The sequence below is a fragment of the Boleophthalmus pectinirostris genome, unplaced genomic scaffold (genome assembly GCF_026225935.1).
Source record: "Boleophthalmus pectinirostris isolate CB_2022bp ecotype Guang Dong unplaced genomic scaffold, ASM2622593v1 HiC_scaffold_21, whole genome shotgun sequence".
NCBI classification, from domain to species: domain Eukaryota; kingdom Metazoa; phylum Chordata; class Actinopteri; order Gobiiformes; family Gobiidae; genus Boleophthalmus; species Boleophthalmus pectinirostris.
This window is the reverse complement of record NW_026571175.1, coordinates 12,381,510-12,399,713: the sequence shown is the minus strand read 5'-3', so window position 1 is coordinate 12,399,713 and position 18,204 is coordinate 12,381,510. Positions and strand designations below refer to the sequence as shown.

The following is an 18,204-nucleotide window of genomic DNA, read 5'->3' as shown; positions in this document are numbered from 1 at the left end:
AACATAAGCCATGACAAAAGACTGGTGTGATTGCACACCTGACAACGTGAGAATAAATCTCTCAAAATAGAAGTGTCTGGGTGTAAACTGAGCTGGTGAAGAAGTAAATGTGGAGATGGGGCAATATTCACACACTTGCATATTCATGTTTTCTTATGATAAATATTCTTTATCATACAGTAAAAACAGCAACAATAAGTTGCGACATAAACTGAGACCATCATATATTTTAAATATATTATAAATGTCTATTTAAGGATTTGTGCCACTTTTCTAGTGGAGGCTCTATCAATTTTATTTTATTTTTTCACCCGTAGAGATGTTATTGCTTTGCCTGGAATACTTCACCTTTCTATCTTCATGGACCAGACCAGAGTTACAAGTCAGATCTGTGGAGAGGTAACCCGGCTCACAGTCAGAATATCTATCTATCTATGTTTTTCTAAGTATTTTTGAGTTATAAAACCACATGTATCTGAATGAATGTAATGTAGAACTGTTGAATATCATACTTTGGAACATTTCAGGCAGAGAAATGACATATACATAGAACTAAGCAGGTGACGGACCCCCAACCAAAGACTTACATGGTGCACCTTTAATATACTGAATTTGAACAGCCCCACTTCATTCATTTACAAATTATCCATCAGAGAAGGTAATACAATTTGCAGAATGTTTCACTAAAAGGATTTGTAAATCAATAAAGCAGGGCTTTTCCAAATCAATGTATTAAATTGTCTTTAAAAAAATCTTTTAATAAAAAAAAAACTATGTTATTCACTGTATTAAAGTGTCTTTTTATTAAAGCTTTAGTTAATTTAAAGTGGCACTCAGAGCCCCCCTGAGACTCTGCATTGTTAGAACTGCATATTATGGCTCTTTGTTGTTTAATGCTTACTTATCTGGTACTTCTTCAATTACAAGGGATTTCACTGCTAAAAAAAGTAGCGTGTGAAACAAATGGAACACCATACGTAAAGAAAGTTACATAGGGCAGCTTTAACTGTGAAGCATCTTTAACTGTGAACCTGTTTTAGCCCAAAAAAATCTATAGTAAGTTTAAAATAAATACAATAATTTTGTTAACATTGGAGGATGGAGAATGTGTGTGAATATGTGTACTTGTTTTGTTTGTGTGTTAACAAATACCTCCACTTTTACACATGTAAGTAAAATGTATCCTAAACTGATCTATGTTCATGGAGACAAGCTAATGATGCCACCAAGTTAAAGGTCAGATCTGTGGAGAGGCAAACCCGCTCACAGTAAGAATGCTTGTTTTTTAGAGCCTTTTCAAGCAATAAAAAAACCACTTGTGACATTCTAAATAGATATGTTACACTGTGGAACATTCCAGGCAAAGCAATAGAAAAACATCAATATAAAAACATCTCCATGATGACAAGCAGGTAGCAGAAGCCCAATCAGAAAAGTTACAAAGCGCACTTTTAAGACAATCTAATGTACATTTCTGACAAAACAAAATGACGTCGTCTGTTTTTCTTTTTGCATTGTTCTTGTTTATATTCTTGCAAACAGTATAGAGGGGCCATTACTCCAACTTGTCTAATGAGGCTCCAGCTTGTACTTGGTGATGAACAACTTCAGAAGTAAACAAAACAATCCAGATTCAGATTTATGCTACGACAATTACAGTGAAGTGTCCCATTATGTGAAGACATGGGGAGACACGGTGAGGAGCTCCAATAGAAAACTTTACTTCCAACTCGCGCTAATGACTGCAGTCTGTGGAGCATATAGAGAGGAGAGTGTGCTCACTGTCATGGATTATGCCTGTTGTTCTAGAAGCCAACAGTGTTACGAGTTGCAATATTCAGAAATATGTATAATATAATCAGGAAGTGTGTGTTAGAATGCTAATTGTTGTGAAAGACTAGTGTTTTCAGTTATTCCTCATTTACCTTATGCATTCTGAGCATCCTAATTATTCCATACTAATTAACTGTGTTTGATAATTTACGATATTTGCTGGTACATACTAACAAGAACTAGCATGCGAACTGCACTTACTGGTTCATGGTCAGTAAACATGTGTGCATTTCTAGCTACTTTTATGATATGTATATACTCAGGCAAAACTAATTCCTTTCAACTACTCAAAAAAGAAAAAGAAAAAAAGAAAACAAATTCAAATATTTGATCACATTTTTGACAGTTTACTATAATATTGGCTGCCTATTTTCAAGATAATCACAACATTATCAAGAAATGCATCATTATCATCCTCCCAACAGATTATCAAATAATTACTCTTCACAAGTTTAACAATTAAACACACACAAACTCAAATGCAAGCGTTAACAACTTCAGATGGTAGGAAGAGACCAAGGGGAATCAAATGGGGTCTTAATTTGTTAACACGATTGTGCTTTTCTAATCCGTGTTGCTTTGATTTTGAGCATTACTCATTCTCCCTGCATACTGAAGTGTGCCAAGACAATTCTGTAACCACAACTGCCAAAGCCAATCCAATCACCAGCAACTAAAAACTCATACACCCCATTCATAGAGAGGCAAGGCAGGAGAAGTGTCTTGCACAAGGACACAATAGCGGTATGCATTAGTTGGGACTGAGATTGAACTAACAACCTATGGAGTCACTGTGCAACTGCTGCTGTGTACTTTGGAAAACAATCACTGTTTTCCAATTTATGTGATATATCTGATTTTGTACATGGGCATTTGTACATGATAATTGAATGAACATCCTAGTCTGGCTCCAAAAGGTCTCAGTGAAGATTTTGACCTAAGGTTGTTTTTGTGACTCAAAATGTTGATATCATCACTCCAGTTTGTGGTTGTAGTTAGGTCCTACAATACTTCCATGTCTACAGTGCTGATGAAAATATTATGGTCTTCTGTGCTTTTTTTGTATATAAATTGTAAATAGTGTAAATACTTTTGGCTGTGGTAAACAATACACCACATTAAAACAGAATGAATACCTGTTCTGTACGAAAGATTCCCTTCAACAATTGTAATCAAAATTTCTTTTACCATCTTATCAAAGGCTGATCCCGTCAGATCTCAGAAGCTAAGCGAGGCTGGGCCTGGTTAGTATTTGGATGGGAGACCGTTGGGAAAATCAGGTGCCACAGGGGGGCGCCAGTCATAAAAACTGTCATTGTGTCCTTAGGCAAGGCACTTCACCCACATTGCCTAGTGTAAAAGCGGTGAATGCGTGAGTGTTGGTGGTGGTGGTTAATGGTGCAGATTGGCAGCCTTACTTCCGTCAGTCTACCCCAGGGCAGCTGTGGCTACAATAGTAGTTTACCACCACCAGGTATGGAGTGAATGAATAATGCTCTGTAAAGCGTCTTTGAGTGTCCCAAAAGCGCTATATAAAACTGATGCATTATTATTATTATTTATTATTTTACTGGGATTGATCACATGGTGGGTCAGGTGAAAAAGGGCTTGACCCGAAACGTTACATTGTGGTATTATTAAAATAAAACTTTGGGACCTTCAAAGAACTGCAGTGCGGATCTTTTTCTTCTTTTGCACATATCTGATTTTGTAACAAACAATAAATCAATTTCTTGCTTTGTATTCTGCTTAAACTGCCTTGCCCAGGGACACAATGTCATTATGCATTGATTGAGACAGAGATTAAGCCACCAACTTTTTCAACCATTAAGCTACTGCTAGTCTATACTTTACTTCAGAAAACTATAAGGTTACCATGATATAGTATTTTATTTTGTCTTGAAGAATAAATATATTTCTGGTTTTGTGTTCTGCTTAAACTGCCTTGCCCAGGGACATAATGTCACTATACACCGACTGGGACTGATATTGAACCACTAACCTTTGTCAACCACTACACAGCTCCTTCTCTGTACATTGCAAAACTATAACTTTCATGTAACTTAAGTGAAATATTTGATTTTGTCTTGAAAAATACCTACATTTCTTGCCTTGTATTCTCTGTAAACTACCTTCAATACTTTGCTAAGCGCTAAATGAACCAGTCAAAACCCAATACACTTTTACTTGCAAAGCGAAAAGATCTAAGCAAACTGTCACTTCGCATATAGCACACACCAGACTGACAAAATAAAACCCAACATCAGATCCTATAAGATTCTACGCACCATTTTACGCATACCCATACTGCATTATTTCACGGTAAGTTAAGATTTTATTCCATTCTATTTAGCGCTTTATCTCACCGATGCGTCTCTCTCTGACTCAAAGGCCCTCTTAAATGCCACTAAATCAAATGAACTACTGCAGGTTTATGAGACCTTTCTTTTGTTTTTCCAAAGAATCAACTTCAGACAAGACAAAAGCCCATCTCCTGAAAATATTCTTTGATGAACATAGTCGGGTAAACAAATACCGATCTTCTTGCTTCTTGCTGACTTTGCAACACTGTCTAGCCTAACCCAGCGCTTTCATGTTATCCTGTCATCTCTGTTTTGGGGCATATCTTACATCAGAGCTTTGTTCCAATTGTTTCATCTTTTGCTGTTTAACAAATGCGAAAATAGCAGTTGACTTTATCTCAACCCTAAAACAGCACAGGCGTAAACAAAGATCCTAAAGTCTATGATAATTGGGTGCGAGGGCATTTCTTCTTCTTTTCTTGTTTTTCTAAGTGCGGCGTTCAAATTTGGGTACCTATTTTTAGAACTGTGGGCAATTAGCTGTAGCGCTCATAAACCCTTTAGCACAGTATTCAGAGTATGTTTTTAGAATACTTTTTCAGATGTATAAACAACTTTTGATAATTGAGTTTGAGGGCTTTACTTTACTTTTTCCTATTTTCTTTATTTTTATGTGCAGGTTTAAAGTTTGGGTATATATTTTTCAAACTCTGGACTATTTCCTTGCTCTGGCACAGAATCCGCAAGCATTTTTTAGGAGGCGCGTGCTTTTGAAGAGTTTTTCAAGTTGTTGGCAAAGCAAAGCAGGGTGGGCTAACAAAGCTCGCCCAAAACACTGTTCAAAGAGCACCCTGGTCTGATTTTGTCATAAAGTGCTGCTTTTTACAACACTATCTGTGGAGGAAAACGTGGTCATTTTGCAACCTGGATTCAATACTTGGATACTGTTAACTGCCTGTTATAAGATGTGGTAAAATGTTTCAAAATGTAGTGTATGATATTGGAGCCTTTTGAGTACCCCACGGCATCTTTTTGTAATCTTTATTTTATTTTCTAAATGTATTTTTTATCTTTATAATTTTAGAGTTTCATACTATTTGCTTTGTCCACTTAATGCTTTTAAGCCCTAATATGCATCATTTCAGCAAAAAATAATATTATGAAAAGTAAATGACAAAAACCATGTCTTTTTTTCTCCTTTTGGATATGTTTACTGCACTTAAAAACCTGTGTCCTTACTATAAGTGGGCTTGCAACTCAACAAACTTGAATCTACTTAGGCCTGAAGTTTTATGGTTTCAAACCTATATATATCTCCGCAAAGAATGTTCCAAAGTACATTTAAGTACAAGTAATTTTATACTGACGTGGAATCATGCAGGTGACATTCCCCCAGTTACAGGTTGTTGGTTGTTGTGGGTTGTTGTGGGTGGTGTTCTTGGTTGTTTTTGTGGTTGTTGGTTGTTGTTGTGGTTGTTGGTTGTCGTTGGTTGTCGTTGGTGGTCGTCGTTGGTGGTCGTTGGTGGTTGTGGTGGATGTTGTGGGTGTTGGGTGTTGTTGATGGTTGTCATTGTTGTTTGTTGGTTGTTGTGGGTTGTTGTGGGTGTTGTTCTTGGTTGTTTTTGTGGGTGTTGGTTGTTGTTGAGGTTGTTGGTTGTTGTTGATGGTTGTTGGTTGTCGTTGGTTGTTGTTGGTGGTTGTTGGTGGTTGTGGTGGATGTTGTGGGTGTTGTGTGTTGTTGATGGTTGTCGTTGTTGTTTGTTGGTTGTTGTAGTGGTGGTTGTTGTTGGTTGTGGTTGTGGTTGTTGGATTTTACTATCATTAGATCATATATACTGAAGCCTGTACATAAATATTGGATTCACAATGTTTCGGAGTACCTCAAGGCTCCCAATTGGGTCCTCATATCTTTCGTCCACTTTTCCACTTGTTAAACACATTCATATGTACAGAAGCGAGCGTACAGTACCTCTGACTATGAGCTCCCCGAAGTTGGACACAGCGGCTCCTCTGGGCGACAGCGTGATGCAGCGGTACAGGTCCTGCTCGCCACGCTCCGCCTCCACCTGGAACGTGGCCATCAGACGCTTGTGACTGAGGCGAGAGAGGAGGGGGGAGCCCAGCACCATGCCATTTCTCCGCTGGACCAAGAAGAGAGAGAGGCATTCATTAATGATTATTTGATTTGCACCTCAACCATTCACCCTAACAACACAACTGGCAACTCTATATTACATACATAATTCATTGTTTTTCATTTTGTCCATTATAGAGCTCAGTATTGATCTGAAATTGATTAATAACATACACAGATCAATTGTCTTTCTGTTCAAAATTGCAGGACTGAAAAGTTCCTCCTCTCCAGTTTCATTTAACCATACCAAGCAGCAGATAAGCGCATTTTAGATTTAAAAAATTAAAATAGTAAATAAAACAATGCTAGGTTTTCACAAACAAAAACTAGCAATGAGAGAAACCTGTTATATCAACTTAGTTTGACATATTTCCACTTCAACTTCAGTTTAGAAATGATGTTATATAAAAAATATTCAGTTTGATTGTTCTACATACTGAATTTGTTTTATGTTATGGGCTTCAGAGTGAATATAATGAATCTAGACTGTAATGAGTTAAACACGGACCAACCAAAAACACATCAACATGAACATGAAAGATTATTTGGTTTATAATCATAAATACAAATTACAAGAAATTGTGGTAGTTTTGACCAATGCACACTGTTGCTGTGTCCTTGAGCAAGACATTTCACCCACCTTACCTATGAATTTGAATAATTAGAGGTAAGAAGAGGGAGTGTAGCGGCACCTTTCGGTCAGATGTGATTTGGGAAAAGCTTAATATACCATTTAGCCCTGTTAGCGCCGCATTACATACATATCATGACCAAATTCAGCGATTGGTTAAATAAAAAAAGTACATGCCTACCATCGAGCAAAAGAATCCTAATGCTGTGAGGTCAGACGTTTTTGTTTTTTTTAACAGTTCAGTTTGACATAGGTCCCCTATAACTTCAATTTAGAAATTATATTATATAAAACATATTCAGTTTGATTGTTCTACATACTGAATATGTTTTATTTTACGGGCTTCAGACTGAAAATAATGGATGCAGACTGTAATGAGTTAAACACTGATCAAATCAAACACATGAAAATGAAATATTATTTGGTTTCTAATAATAAATACATTGAATTCAGTCCTAAAAAAAAATTGTCACCCATATGTCACCCACCTTACCTTTGAGTTTGAATAATTAGAGGTAAGAAGAGGGAGTGTAGCAGCATGTTTTGGTCAGATGTGACTGCTGAGTGAAGTTAATAAAACTTAAACTTAAAAAAGACAACATAAAATATATAAAAAGTGAAAACTAAATACTAAATCAACGTTTTTGCTATGTAACTGCGTATACTGTGTGCTTAATAACATTTTCTGCTGTTGATGTTAGTGATTTTGTGAGGAAATTTTAATGTAACAAGGTAAATTTGCAGCTTTGTGCGCTCTCTCCAGTGACCCCTGCAATTTCAAGTACTACGTGACATCACACAGCACTGCCCTGATTACATCCTGGAGTTTTGGATTACAAACACATGGCTAAAGGGGCGGGGTTTAAAGTGTGAATACTTGTTCGACCATTCACACTATTCCTTATGCCCCTCCTCTCCCGTTTAGTCCTCTAACTACTGCCCAGTTTAGCCGCTCTATTTGCAATTATGTTGTGGGCGGAGTTTAGGCATTTATTCCCACTTTAAATGATCACCATTTGTTTACATGAATAGATGTGGCTGCCATTCCTTTCTAATTTCCCCTATAAAGTTAAGATAACTTTCAGACTAGTCACAAAACTTACAAGAACACAAACACGAATTGTAACAGGAGCAGAAGTGTGGCTGACACAGGCCTCCCCGGGTTGTTGTTTGGCACAGTGGGACCGGAGCTGACACGCTATGCTAACGTGTCACCGCTCCAGGCTCGCTAGCTAGCAAGTGGCACCGCGCGGCCAAAACCTCCGAATTGACAAGAGAGGAGCTTTTCCAGGTGCCGGGGATGCAATATACGGCGCTTCATCACAGAATAAGCTGATTATTATGTAAGCTGTCCCCCGCTCGTACTTTTCAGGAGTAAGTGCTTTTGACGTCTGCATGTATGAATTGGTTTAGCAGCCAGACGCGCGAGAGAGGAAAAAAAATAAATGATACGATGTACAGTGGTGCGCTGCTACTGCCTCCAGCTAAGGATTATAGCTCATTTTAACTTTAACTTTGACATCAATGGAAGTTTTCCTTATCTCATGCGCTGGCTCCGAGGCCTTCTGCAGCGTGAATGTACTTTTTAGTTATTTATTTAACTTTTTTTGTTGCTTTAAAGTGATTTTTCAGTTTTGATTGTGAGCATTTGTCATTTGAAATCATCCCCAAGGGGCGTAAAGTAAATATGAATGTTAGAAAATTATTTAAAATCTGGCTTCCTCTAAGGCCTAACTGTATCACTCATATTACTAAGATATTGCGTTCAACTTAAATCACATCTTTTTAACTTATGCCCTTGAGTTCTATTTGACAGTCTAGCTGGATAACATTAGAAACAGATGGATGTAGTCGTAGTTGTTGTAGTAGTTACTATAGTGACAACAGTGCTACTTTTATGTAGAGTATCTTATGAAATATATAGTTAAAAATGGCTCTTTCCAAACTGTTTTTTAATCATGAATTGTATAAATCAAGGCTTTGAAATATCTTGAGTCCACAAATCTAGGCCTACACACTAAAATCTAAACAGGTAAAAACTGCATTGTGATTAAAAGTGCACTGTGTAACTTTTTCGTGAATGGTCATCTGCAAATCCCCATGAAGATGTTATTACTTGGAATAATTACCATATTTTCCAGGCTATTAGGTGCTCTGGATTATAAGACGCACTGTCATTGAATGGTCTATTTTCAAACTTTTTTCACAAATAAACGGCACCGGACTTTAAACAAAACACAACAGTTGGATGGGTCAGTGAGACTTTGTTTGGCGCATTCACAGTGACTCTTTGTTCAGTTGTGGCGTGTAGGGAGGGTGCTGTCTGGGGCTGCTGGATTGTTGGTGTGTTCGCAATGACTTAGTTGTTCAGTTGTGGCTAGAAGTGGCACATTGCACTCGCTTTTTCGGTTTGTTCCTCCGTTCCATTCCTCGTTTTTCGCTGCGCGGTCGCTGTCTGCTCCGTGCATGTTTGTGTGCACTGCGGGTGGTGCAGCTTTGTATTTTACTGAAGTCCTGCTAGGACACCCAAGTGGATTTATGTATAGGGTGCTCTGGATTGCGGGGCGCACAGTCGTTTTTTGATGGGGTTGGAGGCTTAAGAGCGTGCTCTATGGTGCGGAAAATACGGTACTTTAATGACATTGATACTTTGCAGAGACATCCCCTGGGGGTGTTCTACATGTATCACTATGACGGAATGTTCATCAATTACCACAGCGACACAATGTATACATTAGCAATTACAGCCAAATACTTTTAAGATAATCTGAAAACTCAAGAAACATACAAAATGGATTTAAGCAAAACCTTTTCAGGAGCCTGTGATCAATACTAGCGTTTAGCGTTTAGGCATGTGAGTGAATAAAGTGAATAAACTTATGCGTGAAAGACTTTTTTTTAACAGGACAAATTCAGCTCTGCTCTACCAAGGCAAAATACCTTAACTCAAGAGTGTGAAACTGAGAAAAATGAGTTTTGTCGAGACAAAAGTATAATAGGTAGTTTAATTTTAACAACTATTTGCTATAATGAAGAAATATTTGTATGCAAAAAAAAAAAAATACTGAACTCAAAATTGACCTTTGACCCTTATTTGGAAGTTACTGTACTCTGCCTTTGTATCATGTGCCAAAAATAAGGAGCCGTGCAAAGGCAAAAGGCAGTAAATGACACTGTTACCGCCTTTTGCCTTTACACGACTTTGCTGAATATTTTTCATCATATTTTTCTGGTCAGATTGTAAAGTCTAATCGAGCTGACACAGTATTGTCTTTGGTTAGGTTTGGTTCACGCTCCAAAGGAATGTTGTTAACACCAGCTGCAAAGTATCAACAGAACCTAGAATGTTCTATGACATTAAACCAATCCAATTGCACAGATGACTGTCACATTTTTATGTAACCTGTAACTGAATAAATGCAACTCAAGTGTACAAGTTTGATGACAGATTGCGGAACATTCTTGCCAAGAAATAACATCTCCATGGTGTAGACCTGACACTAGACAATTTCCATAGTGCATCTTTAAAGAGGCATTGTGCAACTTTTCTGGTGGAGGCTTCATCACCTGTTAGGGTGTGCAAAAATATTGAAATATCGTTATATTGTATCATTTAATGTAATGATACAATATCGATATCATGGGCTGCTGTATGGATATATCACCAAGAGTATTTTTTGGCATATTTTACTAAATTAATTTGTTACAGAGCTACAGTTTTGTTGTTTATTTAGAGGAAGGAAACTTGTTTATGCAACACATTTGACATATTCACAGTTTTGATGATTAAAATGTTTGTGTTTCATATGAACTTTGCACAAGAAGTGGTTTAACAAACACTTTAATATCACAGCCATGATTTAACCTTTACTTTTTCTTGAACTATATCGAATCATTTTGAAATATATCGTATTGAATCTTATCGAGTTGAAACCTCACTGTATTGAGATAATGTATCGTATCATGGCTTATGTATCAAGGTATCAGCAATGAATGATACCCAACCCTAGTCACTTGCTTGTCTCTTGTGGAGATGTTATTACGTGGTCTGGAATGTTCCATGGTATGACATTAAAAACATCTATCTAACATGTATTCATTGCAGGTGTTTCTGTTGCACAAAAATACAATTATTCTCTCTGTGAATAGCGTTGCCTCTCCATAGATGTGACCTGTAATGTAGCCTATAGTTGTCTTCCTTGAGATAGTTAGTTAATCTCTACCATGTAACATTCTAGACTCAACAATAACATCCGCATGGAGACAAGCCAGTTGAAGGAAAAGTTGAACCTGCACCTTTAACTCTGGTCAATATTACTTTCTGGATGTGAGTATTTTACTCAAAGTACATCCATCAGGCTTTTGTTAAGTTTTGGAAAAGAAGTAAAACTATGAAAAGTTATGTTCACTTCACAAAACACACAAGCTAGACAGGCAGAACAGCGCGACAACAGCTCAGAGGCATCTTCTAATTGGACTTTTCACATTATACAAGACACTGTCTGTTCATCCAGTCCTACTATATTCACATTTTACAAACAATATTCAAAAGGCTGTGTCAGATTTTTAACTTTCAGCCAAAAGCAAGAAGCTAAAATCTGTATCCATGTTCTTGTGTGTGTGTGTGTTTTGTTTTTTTTGTTTTTTTTCCTATCCTCTACCCCCCGTGGCTTCTCCCATGCTGCTCTATGGGGGTGACTCTGAAACACCAGTCAATGTCAAAACTTGTTTATTTGGGCTATTTCTTATCCCACTGTTTTTGGAAGTTGCATTAGTCATGTGAGATAAGCCAATTTCACAGAGTACATGCAGAAAGATTAGAGAAAACTTTTAAAATCTGAAATTGGAAAATGAATAATTTAGGAATGATTACTTTTGATTTGGGGTTTAAGGGTTCACCGTGTAACTTTTATTGTAGAAGTATTGCTTTACCTAGAATTTTCCATAATGTAGTATGTAAAGGTTAGCCAGGCTGGCACCACCTAGTACCCCCCCTCAGTTTCATTTCTCTCCAGTGACTTGGTCAGGAATTGGAATACACTAGACGGTTTGCAAGAACCCCAGAATGTGTAGACTGGCCAATCAGCAAAGAGCTGTGAAGCGCCTGTCTGGGTCCCTTTTGTGGTACAGCACAACAGTAAACAAAGCAGTCAAGATGGATGTAGATGAAGCCATACATTCTGTTGGCAACATTTGCCGAGATCGAAGATTTAAAGCCAAAAAGACAATGTTTGGTGAATTTTATTAAGGGGAAAGACATTATTGCCCTTCTTCCTACGGGATTCGGGAAAAGTTTAATATACCAATTAGCCCCATTAGTGGAGCATTACATACGTCACGACCAAATGGCAGCAATTGGTTAAATAAAAAAAGTACCCGCCTACCGTCAACCAAATGAATTCTAATGCTTCAAAGTCAGACGGTTTCCACAAAGTGAAACTGGCTGATGAATCAGACTAATGTTTAATGCCATGCTGTGTAACATTCCAGGCAAAGCAGTAACATTTCCATGGAGACAAGACATTGGCGTACCCTCCAAAAGAAAAAAAAACGCAAAGTGCAACTTATGTATACTTTGTACTTGTTTCAACATTTATGGAAAATATGCAGCAAACTTTAAACTAAATTGTGATGCTTTCTACTCTAAGATGCCAAATAAATAAAATAAAATAAAAATCACCATCTGCTGCGCTGAGTAATGAACAATAAACAATAGTTAAAACGTTGGCTGCTATCCATGGTTTTCAGAATAATGAAAAAAATAGGACAGTTGCCATTGATTAAATATTAAACACTAAATATTATATATTTTTGAACAGGGGAAAAAAAGTCATCAAACTGTTGCATGTTGCAAGAACTAACAGAAGGTTGCAATTTGAGTGGAAATCTAATCTGTGGGTGAGTGTCTATGGGTGTCAAGACTTTAAAAACACAGAGGAGCAGTAACATTACAACTTCAGGTATACTTTGATGACAGAAGAGTATCTTAAAATAACTGAATTAACTGAACTGAATGTAGGGTTGTATTTTAAATTACATAAACACTATTTATCTATGTCCTCAAATACAAGGCAGACATGTTCAAATCAAATATAGTTTTTACAGATAGATTATAAAAACAATGGATATGATGGCCAAGTCAGAAAGCAGAATGAGTCCCATGAGTCTCTCATTTGGGTTTCCAGGTTCAATGCTGAAATTCATTTAGTTTAAAATCCCTCTGATCTGAAGCCCAGCACCTCCAGACAATCATTAATCAATGCCAATGTTTAAATATCCTTTCTATGTTTGTTTTTATGTTGCTGCTGATGAACTTTGAATTTCCTTTAGGATCAGTAAAGTATCAGTCATGACCAATAAAGTGTCTATCTATCTATTCATATACTGAGATTGAGAAAAATCTTGTATGTGTCCTCTACATCAATCTTTCCCAATTTCTTTTTTCTGGGGACCCATATTTTAAAAGCCACAAACCTTCACGACCCAAGTCAGTAGACATTATTCATAAATCACAAAATAAAGGTGGATTTGACCTTTATTGAACATTAATGAGGATATTTTATTGTTGACTGAGTGATCGCGTCTCTCTGAGCATTTAGTATTACTCATTGAGTCAATGAACCAGCAATAAAAGGATCCATAAGTCATCTATTTGGACAGTAAATGTAGCCCATTTAATATAATAATATATACAAAATAATAAATTAAATACATAAATAAAATAATGCAAAAAGATGAGAAATTTATACAAAACATGTCTTAACATTTGAATATTTCTAACGAGACAGGTGGGCTTGTCTCCGTTTTTGTAGCGTTCCGGTGTGGGAGTGCAGGAGGAGAGCGCAACATGCACATCAGGCACAGTATTCAGTCTGTTTCTGGGCTTTGTCTTTATTTTTTAGAGCACAGAAAATCCCATTTCACACATATACGTAGAAGTGAAAGGAATGAGCATAGAAAGATTCTGGCCCGACTAAAGACAGAATATTCTGACCAAATGTTTATTCAGAATGACGATAAGGTCACAGATTCATGTAAACAACTGTATATTGCAGACCTACATGCATGCAAGGCGACCCCAAAAACATCTCCTGCAAAACACCTGAGGGTTGTGACCCAGTCTTTGGGAAACAATTCTGTAATAACCTTAAGAGTACAGGGCACATCCAGTTGTTTTAAATGCACAGTCCAGTCCTTTCAATATGCACATTGTTAAAGCCGTATACAGTGAAGTTGTGATTTTATTCTTATAGCTCCGTCTCACACCTGCGCCTCCACACATTCACACTCTCCAAAACACCCTGACATAAAGGGCCCTCTTAAACGTCCTTAAATCAACCGAAATATCACAGCCCTAAAATGCTTTTTGTTTTATCATCATATTACATTTACTAACCCTGAGCATTTCTCAACAACAATGTAATTATGCTAACCTTTATTATGTTCATCAAACCTTTACTTTTTAATGGTAAAGGTGCACTGTGTTTTGTTTTGTTTTGTTCTTTTTTGGAAGTACACCACCTGCTTTTCTCCACGTAAATGTTACAGCTTGCCTTAACGACACTTAACGTATCTATATCCATGGAGACAAGCTGTTGGTGCCATAAGCCAGATCTGTGGAGGGGCTAGTCTGCTTACTGTGAGAATGCATGATTTTATTTTTTATATGTTTTTCTAAAATTTTTGAGTAATAAAAACACCTGTAATTAAATAAATGCAAGTTTAAAGCCATACTATGAAAGATTCCACGCAACACAATCACATCATCATGAAGACGAGCAGGTGGCGAACCCTTCACCAGCAAAGTTGCGAAGTGCACCTTTACTCTACTTGTTTGATTTACTTTGAAACATTATTAGTTTAAGCTTTAGTTAAGTAAAGCAATGTCATACTTCCTTTTTAAAGTGAACTCAGAACACATTAATAATGCAATAAATGTAACTTTCATGATTTATGCTTTCATGATTTGGGTGATATAAAAATCTGCCCCTTTCAACTTTTTTAAAAAAATCTTTTTTCTTGCTAAAAAGGATTGACAGAAAACCACTAATTTAACATCTAGCTGTAAGCAACATGTTTATGAATTTAACAAAAATTATTTATAACATCATCAGCTATTATTAATCCAGGTTTTATTCTCATTATTATTATTATTATTATTATTATTATTATTATTATTATTATTTATTAAAGCACAGATCCTCTTTATTTATTTATTTTTTTTTTATTTTATTATTTATTTACTATTTTCAAAACATTGTAAAATTTAAAGGTCTTTCTTTTTTTTATTTTCTTTTTTTTATTCTTACACACAACGGAACTATTACAACCCCCCGTATATTACCGCCATCCCGTCGCAACTTCCTGAAAACAAAGCTAGCATCCGTCTGTTAGTATCTCCCCCTCCTGGCTGGCACTTCTGCATCGCCGTGAACGCGCCGCGGGGCTGACAAAAATGGGCTCTCTCACTTGCCAATGATCTTCAAAGGCTCGTATTCAGCGGAGGGATGGAGGGAGAGAGGGGCGCGAGAGGAGGAAGAGGATGAGGCGAGAGGGAGGAAGTGGGGGAACAGGGAGGATGGGTATAGTGCCGTCTAATTTGTGAAAGCTTGCGCTCCCCAATGCCGCGAATTCAAAAGCACTTAGATGTGGCACGCTTCAAGGCCAGAGAAGAGACGGAGAGATTTTTGAAGTTTAGTATTAGCGCGTATAGTCAAAAAGTGGTGAAAATTTGAAACTATTTGCAGTTGATTGCGTCGAGGAAAAGAAAAAACTTGGTCAGTATCTATAAACAGTTATTTAATTAGAGGTGCATTCTGTGGTAGGGGGTCCACCACTTGCTTGTTTCCATGGAGATGTTATTGTGTTGCCTGGAATGTTCCACAGTATTTATTTAGCATTTATTTATTACAGGGGTTTTCAGTGGGCCTGTAACAATGACAGATTTTGCAGGACGATTAACTGACCAAGAAATTATTGCGCTAAACGATAATATTGACATTTTGAGACAATTTTCAACTAATATAAAAATGCAAATACAATCTTTCAAAGATCAATAAACTTTACTTTCTAAAGAACATTTAACACAGGAACTGCAAGACAACCAAAAACAACATGCCTAAATAAAATAGACTTGTTAACATAAGAATAGCCTGGTATGACTGACAGCAAGGACTTGTTAACAAAAATGCACTTAAATAAACCATTGTTGAACCAAGCACAAACAAAACAATAAATAAAATGGTTTATTAAATCTCTGTAACAAAATTGCCCTTAAAAGTTATTTTAGTCATTGACTTACATTGGAATATTGTGGCTCCTCTATGTGGCTGCTGCTGTTGCCTTGGTATTTTGGTCTTGAAGTGTTCATATTAATTCGCTCTATAGGATCCTATTTGGCTATTTTGTCCCTCAGAAAATCAGATTCATAATATAGAGCCTGGTTCCTCACAGCACATGCCTCCTGCAGAAAGAGCTACTGTCCTGTCTGGTATCGTGTCAGTGTTTTGTGGGATTTCAGCGGATTTTGGACTCTCTCAGGGACTTGGCTAGTTGTGTCGATCGGGTATAAGTGTATGTCAGCTGCTGGGATTTGAGCCATTTCTTCTCGTTATTTGAGCACATCCCTGCATTTGACGCTCCCACTCACTAGTGTTGATTTGGCATCATGACGTGTTTAGTCACACAGCAATGAACTGTTTTGGTGCTCTGACAGTGGCGCTAGCTTTGTGGCTTCATGTAAACCGCACAGACAGCGGCGCTTTCTGCACTCTGTGTGCGCATCCACTGTGTTGATAAACAAATGGTCTATGCCTATGACGTTCAAGCGTCATCAGAGAGCGATAGAAGCATTTTGACATTCAGACTCTTTGGTAGAGAGAGAGACAGACAAGGAAAAGAAACAAGTATACAAATAGAAATTACCATTATCGAGCTTGTTAAAAGTTACCGTACGATTAATTGATTTATTGACTATCGTTACAGGCCAAGTTTTAAGTGTTCAAAAATACATTAAAAAACAGTGATAAAGAAGATTAACATTACTTTTAATGCTAGAGTGTGGAACATTAAAGGAAAAGGAGTACTATTTTCCATAGGGACAAGAAGAGAAGAGCCATATATTGTCATAGTCATAGTTTTATGGTGTATTTTATGGTTTGTTTGTTTTTTTTACCATTTGTCATTATCTGTAACACTTTAGTTGTCTTTTTTGTAAAATTATTCTCATTAATTGACTTTCTTTTTTCTTTTTGTAAATACTATATCACCGTAATTTTTGTTTAGGTTGCTCTTCTTCAGTGACAGTCCAGTTTAGTCCTGAGTTGGTCCTGTCCTAGTCCTGATCCAGTCAAGATGATGTTCCAGTTTTAGTGCCAGTTTTCTCCCAGTTTTGTTTTGGTGTTGACAATTTTCATTTTTACATAGCTAGTCTTACTTATAGAGATAAATGACAATACATATTACAATTCATAATCTTCCCAGCAGGTCTTACATGACTGATTTCTTGGCAGTGGCTCCTTATAACCATTAACACACACTTCCTTATTATGTAACTATATTAAATGAGACTTTATTGCTAATATTATGTCACTGCCTGAGAGAATGACTTCCATTTCATCTCAAAGTTAATCGCTGGACTGGAGGAAGAAAAGTCCATTCATTTCCTTGGGCTTCAGATTCTGGTGGTGTTAAAGGAACTGAACTTGCGTTGCCAGTGCCTAAAAGTCCAGATAGAGGACAAATACAAGTTTTTTCTAAAGTTTTGCTTTTGGATTGGATGATTGTCTTGAGACTCAAAACACCAAAGTATAACATCAACTTAAGCAGAACTAAACCAAGAAAACTAGAACAGAACCAAACCAGGACTAAACTCCTATGTACTATATTTTTCGGCCTATACGTTGCTCCGGAGTATAAATTGCTCCAGCCAAAAAATGCGTAATGAAGAAGAAAAAAACATATATAAGTAACACTGGACTATAAGGCGCACTTTTTGGGGGAACTTAATTTTAATAAAATCAGAGACCAGGAACCAACATTTCATCTTGGAAGGCAAATTATAGTAATAACAACAGAACAGAACAACAGGCTGTTAACGTCACATATGAACAGTTCTTCAGATAATTATAGCATAAACAACAGAACAGAAAAAGTTTACCAAACTCTCCATCTCACTCCAAATCACTAAATCCATTGAATTCATCCTCAGTGTCACTTTCGCTTCCTCTTTTGTGTAGCTGTTGTCAGACTCAGCGTCAGTTCCAGTTAGAATTATTCCGGCCTTTCTGAATCTCAACAGGATG

The 18,204-nt window shown here is 36.9% G+C and overlaps 1 protein-coding gene across 4 annotated transcripts in view; it reads right to left on the bottom strand.

Moving 5' to 3' along the window:
• The window catches only part of ptprua (protein tyrosine phosphatase receptor type Ua), a 456,280-nt gene that overhangs the window by 165,083 nt on the left and 272,993 nt on the right, over positions 1-18,204 (bottom strand). For all 4 annotated transcript variants that reach the window (XM_055157468.1, XM_055157470.1, XM_055157469.1 and 1 more), the window contains exon 6: positions 6,106-6,277. In XM_055157468.1, coding sequence (XP_055013443.1) covers positions 6,106-6,277 — 172 coding nt within the window. The remainder of the gene's footprint in view (positions 1-6,105; positions 6,278-18,204) is intronic.